The sequence below is a fragment of the Macaca nemestrina genome, chromosome 5 (assembly GCF_043159975.1).
Source record: "Macaca nemestrina isolate mMacNem1 chromosome 5, mMacNem.hap1, whole genome shotgun sequence".
Classification (NCBI taxonomy): domain Eukaryota; kingdom Metazoa; phylum Chordata; class Mammalia; order Primates; family Cercopithecidae; genus Macaca; species Macaca nemestrina.
In genome coordinates this window covers 89054804-89074736 of record NC_092129.1, presented here as the reverse complement: position 1 = coordinate 89074736, position 19933 = coordinate 89054804, and the positions used below count along the sequence as shown (strand labels likewise).

General features: G+C 35.1%; 1 protein-coding gene across 3 annotated transcripts in view; it reads right to left on the bottom strand.

Annotated features, from left to right (window-relative positions):
• Positions 1-19933, bottom strand: part of LOC105498578 (MMS22 like, DNA repair protein) — a 140799-nt gene that overhangs the window by 102542 nt on the left and 18324 nt on the right. For 2 of the 3 annotated variants that reach the window (XM_011770717.2, XM_071096703.1), the window contains exons 9-11: positions 18887-19000; positions 9796-9972; positions 1849-1911 (exon numbers count right to left, since the gene is read on the bottom strand). In XM_011770717.2, coding sequence (XP_011769019.2) covers positions 1849-1911; positions 9796-9972; positions 18887-19000 — 354 coding nt within the window. Of the gene's footprint in view, positions 1-1848; positions 1912-9795; positions 9973-11427; positions 11473-18886; positions 19001-19933 lie in introns of all 3 variants that reach the window. The other variant, XM_011770716.2, reaches the window with a different exon arrangement.

Below are 19933 nucleotides of genomic sequence, written 5' to 3'. Positions count from 1 at the left end.
TTCTGTCCCTCTAGAGAACCCTAATACAAACCATAAGGTGGAGGAATGGTTAGGCATGTCTGAGCTCAGATTCTCCTTAGGGAGGGCTTGATGAAAACACTGTGGAGTAGATATGGGTGGGGGCAGTTCTCAGGGCCACGAAATTATGTTCGAAGGGGAATTATGGCTGCCTCTGCTGCTTCACACAGGTCTCCAGAAAAGTGGGGGAAAGCTGGCAGTGGCAGGCCTCACCCAGCTCCCATGCAGCCAGCAAGGTCAGTCTCACTCCTGCTATGCTCCCCCAACAGCCAACAGAGCTGAATTTATATCTAGACCTCTGGTGTGCAGGGCTGAGATCTATGTAAATACATATAATATATATATATTTATCCATATAAACCTTTAAAGCTTCCTAAGAAATATTCTGTAACTTAAAACCAGCTGAGTGCAAAACCATAAATTCATACACTGTTAGAGTTGAAAGGGAGTTTAAAAATTGTTAAATACAACAGAAACATGGGCCAAGTAGAAGTAAATTTAAAGGACACAAGCAGTTACAACTTAATTGGAAATTAAAGCCCCTAGTTACTGACTCAGATTCAGTAACTCCCAACAGAATAATGTTATCCAGACTTTGCTGAAATTCTTTGGATTTGGTTTTAAGTATGCTATGTTAAAGCAGTAAGACTGAATTAATAACTGATACAAATGACAATGACCACTGTAATATGCATCTTATTTTACAACCACTTTTTAGTAATTCCCTTCATTCCGAAATAAAAAATATACATAAAAAACTTTTTAAGTTACTAAATCAATATGTTCTCAAAAAAAATGAGGAAGACCAATGGATATGATATAGGACAAAATATAATAAAAACTTTTCCAGGGATTGTGGGAAAGATTATAAAAAGATAATAGATCTTTTGTTTTTGATCCAATTTATATATGCAGAATTCTTTGGCATTCTAAGATAGAATTTTTAGTTCATAATTAGATGATTCATATTATAACTAAATGCCTTTATGTTTCCTAAAAAAGTAAGAGTTAATGCAGATAATGGGTAAAAGAAAATTTCAAGCAATTAAAATGTTTTCCAAAGACATAGCTACTACACACACACATACACACACACACGTATAAAGCAATATTATACTATATTTCTTTTATTCCTCTTCAAGTTTTAAATAATCTTTATTTCTTAAATGAAAAATATTTCCTAAATTCCAAAATATTCTTTATTATAATTTTTCATAAACTCTTACAAAAATGATAACATATTACAAAACTTTACAGGGCTTCCACACAATATGTTTAAAAATGTGATGAACAGCATGTTTAAAACTATTTTAAAAGGAGGTCAAGTGTGACCTCTAGGCCATGAAGCACTACATTAACAGCTCCGCAGAAAGGAAAATGATAAGGTATGAAATGAATGCTCAGAAACTAGGACCTTATCAGTTAGAATATGATTCAAGCCTGTAAGACAAATTGCTCAGCAAGGCAAGTCACCTTCCCGCTGTGATGAGGATATAGCTGAATTTTCAATGCCAATGACTATCTCCCTCATTGTGTCACCTAGTTTGATATCATACAGTCAAGGAATGGCATACACTTCTGAAGCATCTACCACTTATTTTGAATACATTTTGTCAAAGTCACCAACTAGGATATTATCTTTGTCCTTTAACTGACAACTTAGTGTTAAAAATCTTTAAAGAATAATCACTAAAAGAAACTACTGTGAGTTGACCCTTCAAAGCATGGAAGTTATTTGTTATCTGAATCATTTTAACAGCTTGCTAAAAATAAAATGTATGGCATAAAAATTAAGCAAAGTCCACAAACTGTCTTACTTTAATTGCATACCTGAACACTGATGGACTTTTTCAGCAGTTCTTCTACAAAGTTCCAATTTGATTCTACTTTTCTCTAGAAAGGAAGTAAACAGTAGTGTATCAAAATTATTGCTCTCGATTATGCCCATATTTAAAATTAGAATATAGCAAATTAAATGTGCAGTACATTTTCCTCTATCATTCAGCATCAATGTAATTTCTTGAATTTCTAATATTGTTTTGGTAAAGAGTTAACAAACTTGGCAGAAAAAAATATACAACTATTCCAATCCAATACAAACCATATCAGGAGTTGTAACAGTGGTGCTTTAGTAAGATTATAAATATTCTACCAAATATTTCATTTCTGCTTTCAGATACAAAATCCAACAGAAAAAAAAAAAAAACCATTATATATCTACATGTATTTTTGGTTTTTTTAATGCTGAGTAATCATCCCTATTTTCCACTTTAATCACTAGAGCTTTTTCCTTCATTTTATGAACAATAAACCTGAGACCATCTACTTTAGTAAACAAAGTGACTAAAAATTTTATACAGAAAATAAAGAAAGCTTTAGACGGTCCTACCTCATATAGCTAATGGCCACCTATTTGACAACCTCGACTATCTAGAATGATCTCCATGATAAGGAAGAAAGCTAGAAAGGACTTTCACAAAGGCTAGGTAGGAACTTAAAACAATTCCACATTTCCAAAAGGAAAGCCTGGATGACATTCTCAGAGGACACTCAGTTCACTTAATATTCAGTTCTTAAAGTTCTGGATATGTGGATACTGGACAAAACCAAAGGCAAAGAAAGCATTTTAAAGAATAAGCAAATAATAACCAGTTTCTAATGTGGAGGGAGAAAAAAGGTATAAAAAGTAATCATGGCCAGGAGCAGTGGCTCACACCTATAATCCCAGCACTTTGGGAGGCCGAGGCGGGTGGATCACGAGTTGGAAAGCAGCCTGGTCAACATGGTGAAACCATGTCTCTACTAAAAATACAGAAATTAGCCAGATGTGGTGGCGGACGCCTGTAATCCCAGCTACTTGGGAGGCTGAGGCAGGAGAATTGCTTGAACCCGGGAGATGGGGGTTGCAGTGAGCCAAGATCATGCCACTGTGCTGTAGCCTGGGTGACAGAGCAAGGCTTCATCTCAGAAATAAAAAGAAAGTAATCATAAGACCTCAAAAAGAAGAACCTGAGGCCTTAAAAAGTAGAAGACCTTCATCATACCCTTCTTATCACTGTTATAAAGAATATGATGTTCACAGGCATGAACTCAAATGACCAAGAAAGTGTTAAATCATAGTGAATAAGTGAATACTCATGATTTTAAATGGCTAGACGATATTCATATAAAATGCTAACTATAGTAAATCACTAAATAAATATTTTCTTAATAAAGAGCATACTGAGTATGGTAGTCGGCCTCTAAGATGTCCCCCAATAATCCTTGTCTCCTGGAATTTACACTTTCTACAATCCCCTCTCATACTGTACTAGGGTTGGTCACTAACAGACTACCAATACCAATATGAGTGATAGTATGTCACCTCCAAGAATAGGTTACAAGACACTGAAGCTTCCATCTTCATGATACTCTGACCTGTTAACTTAATGTGTTGTGAACAGCACATATGATGAGAAACTGAAGCATTCTGCCCACAAAAAAAAAATAAAGCTGAAAGCAAATTCTACAGTTCCAGTTAAATCTTCAGATACTGAAGCCCTGGCTGATAGCTTCACTGCAACCTCATGAGGGACCCTGAGCTAGAACCACCCAGCTAAGCTTTTCCTGAATGCCTGACTCAGAAATTGAGAGTGTGAGATAATAACTTTTTGTTTTAAGCTGATACTTCTGTGACACAGCAATAGATTACTAATACAATGATTTATTTTTAGCAAAATTATTGACTTTTTGACATACAAAAATAAAGTGAACGCAACAAAACATTTATTGGGAGAAAATGTGGAATAAAGAATTTGGCCTTGCCCAAAGAAAAGACCTGGCCTGCTGGGTGCAGTGGCTCACTCCTGTAATCCCAGCACTTTGGGAAGCCGAAGCAGGCGGATCACTTGAGGTCGGAAGTTTGAGACCAGCCTGGCCAACATGGTGAAACCCCGTCTCTATTAAAATACAAAAATTAGCAGGGTGTGGTGGTGCGTGCCTGTAATCCCAGCTACTCAGGAGATTGAGGCAGGAGAATTGCTTGAACCCGGGAGGCTGAGGTTGCAGTGAGCCGAGATCACGCCATTACACTCCAGTCTGGGCAACAGAGGGAGACTTCGTCTCAAAAAAAAAAAAAGATCTGGCCTTTGACCCTAGCTTTCTGGAGGTCATCTCTGGGTCCTGGGAATGTTATACCTGATCGTAGCATCTTTGTTTGACTAGGGTCCTATGGTCATACTGGATAATCTAACAATGTGATAGAGAGTGAAGGTTGGACGTATCCACATAGTCTTAGCTTAGGGTCTGGTCATGCCCAAAAGACAACAATGTGACTCAGGCTGGGGTCTTTGAGTCAGTTGACTTGGAAACTGAAATCAGCCATGTGAGCAATTCAGTAGTCCATGCCTACATAATGGAACTCCCATAAAAACTATGAACACTGAGGCTTGAGTGAATACCCCTGTTTTGCAACACTCCCTGCATACTGTCACGCACTGATGCCAGGAGACGAATGTGGCCTGACTCCATGAAGAGAAAACAATAGAAGGTCCACATTTGGTACTTTTGGACTCTGGCCTATGCCCTTCTTCCCTTGGCTGATGTTAATTTATATCCTTCCCCTTTAAGAAAACAAAATAATAGCTTTCAGTGAGTTCTGTGAGTCCTAACAAATTATCAAACTAAGGTAGTTTTGGGAACCCCGAACTTGCAACTGGTGTCAGAAGTAAAGACAGTATTAGGGACTGTCCCCTCAAACTTGGTAGTTGGCACTAAAAGTCTCTCTCAAAAAAAGATCATTTTCTTCTATCAATACTGTACGTCCACTGTGTCAGGTTCTTGAAATATTACTTCCTCAAAAAAATTTCCCCATTTCACAGAAAACATAATTAAGTCTCAGAAAGGTCATGTATGTACAAGTCAAAGAATGAATTCAAATCCAAGGTTATGTGGCGCCAAAGCCTATATTTCTTCTATTATAACATGTACCAGTAACCATTTTTTTTTTCCTTAGCATGCCTTCCCTCAGATTTCAGCAATTCATTTTTGTATCATTCTTTATTAAGAAAATGTCACCTCCAGTGCCAAGTGAGAAGGGCCATGACAGAGTTGATATAATTTAAGTTTTAGCTTTATAACTGGATAGTGTTGAGTATATTTCAATCATTCAGTGTTATCAAAGCATTTGAATCACAAGAATTACAGAAAAACAGTATAATTCTCACCCAAGGAATTTCAACTATATAAATCAGTTTTGTGGCTATAATCTAAAACAAAAATAAACTGCAATTCAAATAAAAGAATGGCAACTACATCATGCTCAAATCAAATGTAAGAGAATATGTATCAAAGAGATATAGATTTTTCTTGCACAATAAAATTTCACTTTGGGAAGCTACAACATTTTTTTTTTCTACATACCAAGTTAAATCTGCTGATAGAAAGGAGGTAGAATGTCATCAATCTGAGGCTACATTTTATATTCCTTATCTCACCATTAAAACTAAGACACCCATTTAAGCTTTAGTATAGGTAGGATCTCTACCAGACATGTAAAACAGATCCTCCACCCTCCACTTCCAGCAGACTAGGTAGTCTGGTGCAGCTCTCATTTTAAGGTTACATTTCACACTTTTATCTGGTTACTATTTCAGATGTTTCAGAGACAAGCATCAGCTAGCCTGACTAATTGCATTATGTTCTGGGTACAGAAAACACTGTTAAAACTGACCCCCTGCAATGCCCAGAAGTAATTTTCCTCTTTAAACTGTATTTGGTTTTAAAATAGATGACTAGAATTGTGAGAGAGTAACCCACTCTCATCTTGGCTGAGAGAAAAGCATTAAACAGAAATGTATGAAAATTTAATGACTCTAATATAAAAAGTGAGATCTCAAATTTTTCTTATAGGCCAACACTAAGAAATGGGCTAGCTTTGTGAGTTAAATCCATTATAGCTTTGTGATTTAAATCCACTATAGGTTTACATTTTAAACCTATTTAAAATGTAAAGATTTCACATTAACCTTCAGGGCAAAGCAGTTCACTTTTAAAAACAAACATCGCCACACTGCCACAAGATTATAGATATTTCTCTGGTGAAGAACATATGACTAGCCATTATTACTTCATATCATCTCTCACTCCAGATTACTTATTAGAATAAAGCATGCTTACTGCACAACCATTTTCTCTATTGTAGTTGGTTATATTAATATATATCATAAGGATAAAAAAATTTTTCAAAATTCTAAATAGATCCCAGACCCAAATTAACATCTTATATAATATCTCAGAAACAATACATCAATATGCCTTTACGTTCATAGATTAGAATTACTGTCTGATTTGTCAATTAAACACTTTGAGGATAAAAGGAAAAATTAATCAGGATAAATAGACAATAAGGTATAAAGTAGGACTGTCTGTACCTGGCAAAATGGAACACATGGTTACCCTACCAAATACCTAGTCGTAAGAGGCAATCCTTAGGAGAACTCTAATATCAAGTTTATCTAAGAGATAAAATAGGGGTGATATTTAACCACTGTGTATCTCAATTTCTTGACCTGTAAAATGAATATATTATCCTCTCACCTACTTTGGAATATTTCACTGAGATAATACATAGTCACTGTGAAATATTAAATACATTGCAAATGCAGCATATATTTTACCCCAAATGAAAACTATTATTAACTAGAGAGCTTGTTTTTCTTTAAAAGCCTTTAAGAAATCCAGAAATATTTAAAACTCTTTGAGGACTCATATATAAAGGCAAAGTTTATTTTACATGTGCATATACACATACATATTTCACATCTTCATCATTTTTATCATATCCTTTTTATAATAATTACCAGGGCCTTTGTTTTTAAAACCTTCTACATAAAATATGTGATTTTTAAAAATCTTGGCAAAAGAAAATCACACAGGAACTGCTGACAAATATAAAAGACATGAGTTAAGCTATATTAAACACAGACAATTCATTTACTATCTTGATTCAGAGCTAATAAAAGCAATAATCTCCTCTGGAGTTCTCTATGAAATAGAAGAGTAGGGCTGGGCATGGTGGCTCACGCCTGTAATCCCAGCACTTTGAGAGGCCAAGGTGGGCAGATCACGAGGTCAGAAGATCAAGACCATCCTGGCTAACACAGTGAAACCCTGTTTCTACTAAAAATACAAAAAATTAGCTGGGCGTGGTGGCGGGTGCCTGTAGTCCCAGCTACTCGGGAGGCTGAGGCAGGAGGTGTGAACGGCGTGAACCCGGGAGGTGAAGCTTGCAGTGAGCCGAGACTGCGCCACTGCACTCCAGCCTGGGAGACAGAGTCAGACTCCATCTCAAAAAAAAAAAAGAAAAAAGAAATAGAAGAGTGATTTCAGCACTGCAACCATGGGTGGTTATAAATCAGTGCAATTCAATATTACAATAGCAATAGCAATGATATATATTAATGTGACTAGATTGTCTACCACACTGAGAATATCTGGGGGGTCAATATCAACTAATATTGAAATATACTATGCATTCAAATAACTGTTTATACAGTTCCACCAAGTATTAATAACCTAAAAGCATGTTCCTTGAAGCAAGAAGTAGTACAATCTGGCAGGGTGTGGTGGCTCACACCTGTAATCCCAGCACTTTTCAGAGGCCAAGGCAGGCAGATCACCTGAGGTCAGGAGTTTGAAACCAGCCTGGCCAACATGGTGAAACCCCATCTCTACTAAAAATACAAAACTTAGCTGGGCGTGGTGGTGTGTGCCTGTAATCCCAGCTACTTTCTGAGGCAGGAGAATCGCTTGAACCCGTGAGGCAGAGGTTGCAGTAAGCCGAGATCATGCCACTCCACTCTAGCCTGGGCGACAGAGTGAGACTCCATCTCAAAAAAAAAAAAAAAAAAAAAGTAGTACAATCTATTTCATGTGTATCCTCTGATAGGCACCTAGTATTATGCTAATGCATAACAGAAACTCAGAAACAACTAATTGCCATATTTACTTACATTGATTAAAATAAGAAATATATACTTGGAGGAACTAAAGTTAAAAAGGAAGAGAAATGCAAATGCTTATATTATGACCTTAGAATTACAGGTAAATTTTCTTAATTCCTTTAATATTGTTCTAATATTCTAATAATTAAAAAAAACTGAAATCACATTAACTCCACAAAAACGTTTAATAAAAGCACTTACTATAGTAATAGTGGCAATTGCTAAAATTTATTATTTGCTCTGTATTAGCATGGTACATAATCATGGATATAAGCAAAAAACACACAATTCTTTTCTGGGAGAAGTTCATTGACTTTTCTCAATAAATTGGTAGAATACTCAAATACACTGATATTGGGCTGTGTGTGAACTCCTCAGAGCAATTTCTGACTATTTCACTGTATTCTGGGATCTCCTACAGGACCTTTTATTATTAGGGGAATTATTTAGAGGACTTTTTGAGACCCTTTCCATTTCTATGATGCTATATTAATACTAACTAACCCTCGGATTCCATGAATGACTTCTCAAAGCTGGGTCTATCCAATATTCCAAAGAGGAAAATCTATCAAGCCTATCAAAGAATATGTTTTATAAAGCAATGGTTCCCAAACCTCATAGAGGATGAGAACCAAGGAACTTTTTAAAAATCAGGATTTCCACAGTTAAGATCTAGATATCTGGATTTTTTTTTTTTTTTTTTTTTGGATGGTGTCTCACCCTGTTGCCCAGGCTGGAGTGCAGTGGTGTGATCTCAGCTCACTGAAACCTCTGTCTCCCGGGTTCAAGCAATTCTCCTGCCTCCGTCTCCCAAATACCTGGGACTACAGGTGTGTGTCACCATGCCCTGCTAATTTTTGTATTTTTAGTAGAGACAAGGTTTCACCACTTTCGCCAGGCTGATGTTGAACTCCTGATTTCAAGTGATCCACCCGCCTTGGCCTTCCAAAGTTCTGGGATTATAGGCATGAGCCACCGCAGCTGGACTAGATACCTGGATTTTTTAAAACTCACAAGTAAGTCTAATGATCAGCCAGGTTTGGGAACCACTGCCATAAAAAAGACCAATTTTGCAAATACAGACAAACTGGCTTCATGATTCTAGATGTTTATTTTATGGAGCTGATAGGCTGATATAATAATATACTACTATTAATTTCTGAATATGGTAGAAATTGTATAAAAATAGGTCTTCAAAGTATACATCTATTAGCTGACTTTATTCATGGGGTTTTAAAGTAACACTGTAAAAAATGTTTCTAATGAGAAATTAATATATTAGTTAAAATCTCTTCCTATTAGAAGCAAACTTCATGGTTGCTTAATAAATTATCTTAGCAAAAAGCTTCACTAAAGAAGTGCTATTCTGCAGTACTTTTACTAAATTATTCATAAAAATAAGTAATTCATTCCTCGAGAACTTTATTTGCCAATCATAACAGATTTTAAAACTATAAAGAACCTTTGTGACAATCCAATCCCATGATTTTTTGTTAAGGGAAAACAAGACCAGAAAGGTTTAAGTAATTTGCTCAGGGTCACACAACTGTTCAGCAGCAGGGCCAGGACTACATACCAAATCTTCTACAAAGTATTTTTTTTAATTAAACAATTAAATCATGAACTTTATAATTTTTCAAGATGTTTACAGAAACATTATACATGGATATAAATAATTTATCTCTGTGATTGTAGTCTGACTTTTCTTGTTCCTGCTCACTTATCTTCTAATTTGTCCAAATAATTACGTATTAATTCACAATATAAGAAAGTTTTTAAAAAAATGAAGTCTTACCATTTCATCTGGTACTCCATGGCGATCAAACTGGTAAAATGATGCTACGTGAGTAATAATCCACCAACTAAAACCTAATGGATCCCTGGACTGGATTACAGGCACAGAGGGTCTTCTCTGGTCACTTGATTTTTCAAGCAGTGTTTTAAGTAGTTTATTCAACCAGTTCCAAAATGACTATAGAAACAGAGGTAATTTGATTCCATTAAATTAAGACAGTTTCAATAACCTTTGATTTAGTGGTTTTTCTCCATTTTTATAATGAAGCATACATACAAAAGACAAAATACATATATGAAACTTAAATAATAAAAATACCCAGGTTGAGAATCAGAACATAAATAGTACTTTAGAAGTACCTTACATGTCACCACATCTTCTTCCTCCATCCAGTGGTAACAATTTTGCTGACATTCATGATAAATCATTTCCTTGCTTTTTTGTTTTGCCACACAGGTATACCAGCCTATATTACATATTGTGTGGCTTCATCTGTATTTTGTTTTTATTAAATGCATGTCTGTATTCTCAAGCAGCTTATTTCTAATTCTTTTGTAACTTGCTTCTTTTGGTCAACGCTACGTTTCTGAACTCATCTGTATTAATGAAAACAGCCATAGCTCATTGCAATATTCCAGTATTTGACTGTATGATAAAACATTTATTCAATCTACTATTGCAGAACATTTAGTGAGTTTTAGGTTTTTCTAGGTATTTCATGTAAATGTTCAGGTTATTAGACATAAAGTTGTCGACAGTATCTCTTACTTTTCTAATGTATACAGAAACTGAAGTCATGTTTCTTTTTATATTTCTAGTATTGAGTATTTTTGTAATCGTAAATAAAATTGGCCAATTTTAGGTATCAATTTGAGGACCCAACTTTTGGCTCATTTTATCTTTTTCATTGTTTTAATCTCATAATTTTTTGTTAATTTTTTAATTGTATTCCTTTTACTTTCTTTGGATTTACTATGAAGGGCTTATTGCTAACATCTTGAGATAAATTCTTAGTTCATTAATTTTCAATCTTTTTCTCCTGTATTTGCATATAAAGTTACAAATTTCCCTCTAATTATAACTTTAGCTGTAGTTCCAAAACTTAAGTCTACAGAATGTTATTTACTTCAGAATATTTTATAATTTCCATCATCTCTTCTTTAATCTATGAGTTATTTAGAAATATATTTCATTATTTCTATGCATGTGTATTTCTCTTTGAAAATCTGTCCATTTTAAATTGCTATGGTTAACACCATGTTATTAGCCACTACAAATTTAAATTTATATTACTGATAAAGTAAACCTTTCATCACTATAAAGTAACTTAATGCTTTTTTGTTTTAAAGTCAAAATTTTTCCAATATTTAATACGTCACTTTCTTGTATCTTTTCTATCCATTTGGAACCTTGATATATTGTTTTAGATATGCCTCTTGTAAACCAGCTTACAATCTATCCTGACAATACGTCTTCTAAATGGAGCTTTTAGTAGTACCATTGCAGGTAATATAATGACTAATACATTTAGTTTTAAATCTACAATCTTATTGCATATTTCTATTTGTATACCTACTGTATCCACCAACACCTCCTTCTCTAGGGTTGAATATTTATTTTTTCCCCATCTACCTGCTTGGAAGTTAAAAAGTCCAATTTTCTTCTTTTAGTGATGATCTAAGAAATAAACAGCATATATCCAAATGTCTTAGTAAGTTAATATAGACCTTTCTCTTAGAACAAACAAGAACCTTAAAAGACTCTAGCTCATTTATGCCCTACTAACTTTAGATGCTACTATTACTATATGCTTTAGCTCTATTTTTTAATTCCAATAAATTATATTACTGATTTATACAAAACATGTACCACTTTCTTTGCTCTTTATTTCTTCTACGTGTCAGAATTCCCATTTTGGCATCAGCATTTTTCTGCCTAAGGATTCCCTTCGATCTTGCTTCAATGAAAATAGCTTTATTTTATCTCACTTTTTAAAGATATTGATAGGTAAAGAATTTTAGGTTGACAAACATTATTTTGATACAATAAGGATATCATTCCCACTGGCCTCCGTTGTTGTTGAAAAGTCAGCTGTCCATTTGATTGTCACTCTTTTAATAGTGCTATATTGGCCAGCTGTGGCAGCTCACACCTGTAATCATAGCACTTTGGGAGGGCAAGGCAGAAGGATTGCTTTGAGACCACCCTGGGCAGCCCAGAGACTCTATCTCCACAAAAAAATAAATTAGCTGGGCGTGGTGGCATGCGCTTGTACTCCCAGTTACTAAGGAGTCTGAGACAGGAGGATCACTTGAGTTCAACGGGTTGAGGCTGCAGTGAGTTGTGACCACACCACTGCACTCCAGACTGGGTGACAGAGTGAGACCTTCTCTCTTAAAATAAAATAAAGTAACACATTTCTCTGTCTGATGCTTTAAATTTCTTCTCTTTGTCTTTGGTCTTCTGTAATTCCACTGTGATGCATCTGGGTGTATTTTTTCTTTTTATTTACCCTATGTGCGTTCCTTGAATTTATCTGACTAGCTTTCATTAACATTTGAAAATTTTCAAGTCATTTTTTTCTTCAAATATTTTTGTTGTTCCACTTCCTTTTTAACTATAGTTAGAAGTATATCAGACATCCTCTCTATTCTTAATGTCTCTTAACCACTGTTTCATGTTTTCCATCTTTTTATTGTGCATAACAGATCTTATTCAAAATTAGTCTACTATACCATTATGCAGCAATCATAAGATGCATTTAGCTATCACATCATTTAATCTGTTAGTTTCTTCAGCTTCCTTTAATCTGTAAGAGTTCCTCAGATTATACCATTCACAAGCTTGATATTTTTAAAGAGTATATCAGATATTTAGGTTTGTCTGATATTACGCATTTTATTCTTTTTTTTGTTGGGGGAGAGGGTCTCACTCTGCTGCCCAGGCTGCAGGGCAGTGGTGCAAAACTCTGGGCTCAAGTGATCATCCCACCTCAGCCTCCCAACTAGCTGGGACCACAGGCATGCCACCACCACACATAAATAATCTTGTTTATTTTTTGTAAAGACGAGGTCTCTACATTGCCCAGTCTTGAACTCCTGGGCTCAAGCAGTCCTCCCACCTAGGACTCCCACAGTGCAGGGGTTACAGGCATGAGCCACCATACCTGGCCTATTTTTGTACTTTCAAGGCATCATACTGGTGGCACATGATATCAACCGGTCCTATTAATAGTTAACTTTGATTACTTGATTAAGGTAGTACCTGCCACATTTTCTGTACTATAAAGTTATTATTTTCCCTTTTATAATTGATAAATATTATGTAAAGATCTTAGCAAACTATGTACATGTGCTGTTTTTCATCAGTTTTGTCCACTCCTTTAAGCATCCATTGAGGATTCTTGCCTGAAACAATTACCATGGAGTTTGTCAAATGGTGATTTTCCAATTCCATGACTCTACATCTATTAGGAAGAGTTTCCCTTTTCCCAATTTATTTATATCGGTAGGGACTCACATATTCCTACTGAACAGATTACAATCCCTTACTATTTTGTAGCTCAACAGTAATGGAGACCAGTGGGAATGATATCCTTATTGTATCAAAACAGTATTTGTCAACCTAAAATTCTTTACCTATTAATCTCTTTAAAAAGTGAGGAAAAATAAAGCTATTTTAGCCTATAGACCTTAATGCTGACTCTAGTGTCCTTTTGACATGTACTCATCATTTTTTGAGCACTTCCTTAGTTTCTGGTACAAGATGTTGCAGGCTTATGTTTACTTTCCATGCTTCATCCTGTAATCAGCCCTCTGGTGAGACTCTTGTTTCCTTTCACTACAGAATGGTTATTTTGAAACTAAGATATAGCTGCAATGTGTATACTATTACTCAGGATCATTGCTTGTAAGCCCACCCAGTGAAAAAGGTAGGAAATGGATGCATGCACACACACATATACATTTATACATGGTCCTATATATTAAAAATAAGTATTTCACACTATATCAAATTCTAATCCAAAATATTGTGGTTCATGCTGGCTTTTCTTCTTTCCATATGTATAACTCAATTTCCCAACACAGACGAACCTGACTCCAATTACACACAATGTATTTATTAATTTGTCCAGTCCAAGAATACAAATATAATAGATTTTAAATTGCTAATCTTCACATAACAATGTAAAAAACAAATCTCCTAAGTGAAATATTTACAGTTCTTTATGATTCTTTTGTCTTTAGCCTTATAGTGGTGTCAAAATAGTACATTCTAAAGTTACCTGGGTTAGTACTGCCAATCTCCACAAACAGTGTTATTCATTTAAAATACATTTAAGTTCAGTTGTTTCTGTTATATTCCACTGAGTGCACCTTTCATACAGATTGATTCAATTTGGGGGCATGTGAAACATTAACATGATTCTAAAGTCAGAACTACCCAAATAATTACATCAAACCCTTCCACTCCATTTTCACCCATCCATCTTCATTTTTACCCACCAATCTCAATAGTTTGTCTTTCCAGTATTTGTGCACAATTGAATATATATACACACACATATATATACACACACACATTTCCTTTTTCCTAATTTCTTATACAAAAGGTAACATCATCCTATATTGTTTTGAACTTTGTATTACTTAACAATACATTCTGCAACTCACTCCATATCAGTTCAGATATCTTCCTCATTCTATTGCATAACTATAAATAGAATCGTTAATTTTATGTGTCAATTTGAGCAGGCCACAGGATGCCAAGATATTTGGTTAATATTCTGGGTGTGTCTATAAAGGTTTTCTGGTTGAGAGTTACATTTTAATTGGTAGACTGAGTAAAGAGATTGCCCTCTCTAATATGGGTGGGTGCCATCCAATCCATTAGTGGCCTGAATACAGCAAAAAGTCATACTGAGGGTGGAGAAGACACCCGGTGCTTCATACTGATACACTGTTCTTTTCCTGCCTTCAAACTTGGACTCAAGACTGGAAATTACACCATTGGCCTTCCTGATTTGCAGACCTTTGGACTGAGACTGGAAATTATACCATCAGCTCCTCTGGGTCTTCAGCTTGCCAATCTCAGATTCGGGACTTCTTAGCCTCCATAACTCTGTGAGCCAATTCATTATAATAAATCCAAAAATCTATATATCCTATGGGCTCTGTTTCTCTGGAGAACACACACTAATACAGAATAATACTTCAGAGTACAGATAGACCATGGTTTGCTCTACCACTCTTTTATACATGAGAATTTAGATAGTTTCTACTATACTACTATAAAAACAATACTGCAATAAATAAACGTATGCATATGCATTTTAATTTTGGAGGGTATACATTTAGAGTAAATGCCTGGAAGTGGGATTGCTAGCGTCAAAGTTACAAAATCCTTGGCGCACACTTTTTCATTGAGTCATTATAAATGCTGCATTCAGACCTTGCTTTAAGTTGACTTTGCAAGTCTAGTGTCAATAAAATTATTTTGCTCTTATAAGTTGTTTGGTCTTTGTGCCTAGAGAACTTGGAGATTTTTTTCTTTATGTTTAAAGTGAAACAGTTTTAGTAAGACCTGTCTTTGGGTGGATTGCTTGGGGTTAATCTTTCAAATTATCCAGTAGGCCTTTTCAAAATATAGATTTAGATCTTTTATTTCTGGGAAGTTTCCTTTGATTATAGTTTTTAATATTAGCTATATCACAGTGTTTTCTAGGGATTGCATTTATATGTACAGTTATTTCATCTTTGCCTATCTTCCACCTCAACCATTTTCTCACTCTCTTCATATTTATCTCATTTTTATTCCCTTAGTTGTTTTTCAACCTTTCTTCTATGCCCCTTATTAAATTTTCATTTAAGTCTATTCTCCCTTAGTCATCTTGTAATTTAATCAATTCTGATATAATTTTCCTCTTCCTATTTCTTTCCTACATTCAATGTATTCTTTCCATCCAACCCGTTTTCTGTCCATTTGTTTTTAACATTTGAGTATCTTATTCAAGGTGTTTTTCTATACTCTAGTCTGAACAGACAAATTAATTCAATCTACAATGCTGTCATTTTCTTCTGTTTTATACAGTTGTTTCTGGGGGAGAGGATGCCATCAAGTAAAGTATATCAAATCTGTTTTTTTCTAGTAAGTTTATAAGGGTCTAGTTTCATTCCGTTCATTTTGTAGATTAGGACTAGCTTAAAAGATTCTTAATTCAGGGGCACCTTCTTTTGACAATGCACCAAAGTCCCATTTTCCCATTTCTTTACCGAATTTTTTTTTTTTTTTTTTTGGTGGTGGGAATGGGTATGAGTCCTTTGATTTATTCTTTTTTTTGGTGGTGGTGTTTTAAGACCCTAAATTCTCTGCTTTCTCTTCTGGTGCTCTTCATCACCCAATCACCAATGGGTAGGTACCATGACTCATTTTCATATTTTTATTCTACAGAAACTCCATGTAATATGGACACTTCTATGTTTCTTTCTTATCATCAGTTCTCTGATCTATAAGAAAACTTTTTCAGTATCTTCACATTCTGGCAATGATTTTAAAATATAACCACTGTTAGTTCTCTTCTCTGAGCAGTTTTTCTCAGACTGCCCTGCCTTATTAGAAAGGCTTGTGGTAAGAGCTTTAGTGGCTTTCTGTTTTTAAAACTGACGGTACTAAGCACTCCCATTTGCAGTTATATAATATGCATGTTTTTGTATACAGCTGACGTTTGAACACAGGTTTGAAATGCATGGGTGCGCTTATACATGGATTTTCTTCCATATCTACCACCCCTAAGACAGCAAGACCAACCCCTCCTGTTCTTCCTCCTCCTCCTTAGCCTACTCAACATGAAGATAAGGATGAAGACCTTTATGGTGACCTACTTCCACTTAATTAATGAGAAGTAAATATATATTCTCTTAAGGTTTTCTTAACATTTTATTTTCTCTAGTTTATCATGAGAATACAGTATATAATATACACAACATACAAAATACATGTTTTTTTTTTTTTTTTGAGATGGAGTCTCACTCTGTCACCCAGGCTGGAGTGCAGTGGCCGGATCTCAGCTCACTGCAAGCTCCGCCTCCCAGGTTCACGCCATTCTCCCGCCTCAGCCTCCCAGGTAGCTGGGACTACAGGCACCCGCCACCACGCCCAGCTAGTTTTTTGTATTTTTAGTAGAGACAGGGTTTCACCATGTTAGCCAGGATAGTCTCGATCTCCTGACCTCGTGATCCACCCGCCTCGGCCTCCCAAAGTGCTGGGATTACAGGCTTGAGCCACCGCGCCCGGCAAAATACATGTTAATTGTTTCTTTATGTTATGGGTAAGGACTGCAGTCAGCAGTAAGCTACTAATGGTTTTTTGGGGAAGTCGAAAGTTACATGCAGTTTTCTGACTGCATGTTGGGGGAAGGGTCAACATCCCTAATTCCCACATTGTTCAAGAGTCAACCATAGATATATTTGATTTTGCTGTTCTATATTTTGTTGGAAGATTATGTAGGCAGATGTGGGTTTAGGCATCCATCCATTTTTCTTGGCTACCCAGAATTCAATGGCTTGAATTTTTTTTTTTTCCTTTTTTCAAGACAAGGTCTCACTTTGTCATCCAGGCTGGAGTGCAGTGGCACAATCTTGGCTCACTGTATCCTTGATCTCCTCGGCTCAACTGTTTGAAATTTTTAATAAAATCTAGGTAACATGAACTCAGTCTGTAATCCCACATAAGGGATAGAATACAACAAAAAACACACAGAAGCAATTTTAAACTTCTGAAAAGCACCATGGTTAAAGATAGTCAATTGTCCTTTCAGTTCTAGTTGAGTTTCTAGTTCATCTTTCTGAGTGCCCAGTTTTATGGATAATTGGTGTAGTTGTAGGCTACCAACTTGATCAACTCTGAACTGTATCTTCTATTCTTGTACCCCATAATGCCTGAGAGCCAAAGTTCAAGTTTATGCAATTCAGCAACTGCTTCTAGGTTACGAAAAAAAAAATTTTTAACTCAACAAAGATATATTAAGTTTACACTTATTTGATGCTAAAGTAATAATTCAAAATAAATACAGTACTTGCAAACCTATAAAAATAGAGTTGTTATTAAAAAAAGACAGCAGGCCAGGTATGGTGGCTCATGCCTGTAATCCTAGCACTTTGGGAGGCCAAGGGAGGCAGATCGCTTCAGGTCAGGAGTTCAAGACCAGCCTGGGCAACATGGTAAAACCCTGTCTCTACCAAAAACGCAAAAATTAGCTGGCCACAGTGGTGCATGCCTGTAATCCTAGCTACTCAGGATGCTAAGGCATGAGAATTGCTTGAACTGGGAGGCGGAGACTGCAGTGACCCGAGATCATGACAAGGCAGAGGCTGTAGTGATCACTCTAGACTGATCAACAGAGCAAGACTCTGTCTCAAAAAAACAAAACAAAAAAAAAATAGCAGCACCCAAACCCCAAATTACAGAAACCTGGAAAATTTTTAAATCCATAAAAAATCAAAAGTACCCTTTCATATAACATAAACCATTTTTGATATTTTTTTACAAGAGACTGTTTACTTCTACCTAGGGATACTTCTCTTTTTCAATAACTTACAGTACTTGAAATAAAATAAAGCCCTGTTCTGAAGACATGACTGAAAATGAAGTGAAAGTAAGTTTCTCATCTTCCCTTTTCTGCTTCTCTTCCTCCCTCCTTGAAATAAGATAAAATTGAGTAATAGAAACCTGTTTTATTTCTCCACATATCTTCTAAACCTGCCACATTTCCTGACTAAAATGTTTTCTAGGTTACTAATGGGTAGTAAATACCTTAGTCTAAAAGATTTCTGATAGAACAACAACAAAACTTGAAAAAAAAATAAGAGTTGAACCTTGTACTGCTCTTAGATTTTTCAGATTACTAACTTGGGGCTAAAAATAATTAGGGTTAAAAATAAAGTAGATATTCAGTACTCAGTTATTGCTCTATTTGGTGGTTATCATTGCCTTATTATAAAAAAGGAAGCTAAGATTTTCTCAGTCAAAACCATTGGATTAAATCAATATAAAGGTTAGTAACAATAACTAACATATCAATTTTCCAACTTACTTCTGAGACAGACCATTTACTTCTGTGGTCTAGAAGATGAATAAGTAGAACCCATAATTCTTTAATGCATAAACATGGACACTGGTCACTCATTAATGATTCAGAAGGCCTCACCTATAGAAAATAACCAAAATGTGTTATTTATAAGACAACAGCAGAATTTTAAATGCCATATATCTTTCAAATACTTGTAAAAGAATTATTTAGATGACTAAGAATTTATTCTCAATTAGATAAAACTATTTATTGAAAATGTGCAATTTCATTTAATTTTTGAGATAAATTTCCATTTTAAAACAAAAAGTACAGATTAATTTGATTTCAACTTAAAAAAAAACCTTTTAATCATCTAGTCCCGTGGTCAGCAAACTTTTTCTATAAAGGGCTAGATAGGACATTTTTAAGAGTCTGTTGGCAATACAGTCTCTGTCACAACTACTGAACTCTGCCATTTCGGTACAACAGCCACAGATAATCAGTAAGAGAAATGGACCAGGTTATATCCCAGCAAAACTACATTTACAGAAATAGGTAATGGGCTAGATTATACCTCAGAGCCAGTTTGCTTATTTTGCTCTGAGTCATCTACAACAACAAAAGACTTCTAATTAAAAGATTAGAAAATAAATTCTGATTCACTGTAAACACAGTAAAAATTTTGCAAGACAATAAATAGTTATTAGAGATTTATAATGATTAAGTAATTTCTAAATTACTTACCTTTTTTTAACAAAAAAATCCTCAACAGCCCTAGATAATGCACAGAATGTACACTATATTTGCAAATATAGCTAGGCTTCTTAAATTCATAATATATGCAATATTTTACATAAGCTATGCACACATTTCTAACCTAATACAAAGTAAAAAAAAGTATTAGGATATTAATAGAAATCCTAGCCACAGCAATTAAGCAAAAGAAATAAAAGGCATCTAAACAGAAAGAAATAAGTTAAAATTGTTGCTGTTTGTAGATAACATGATCTTATATATAGAAACCTCTAAAGACATCATCAAAAATTATTCAAATAAATAAATGCAGTAAAG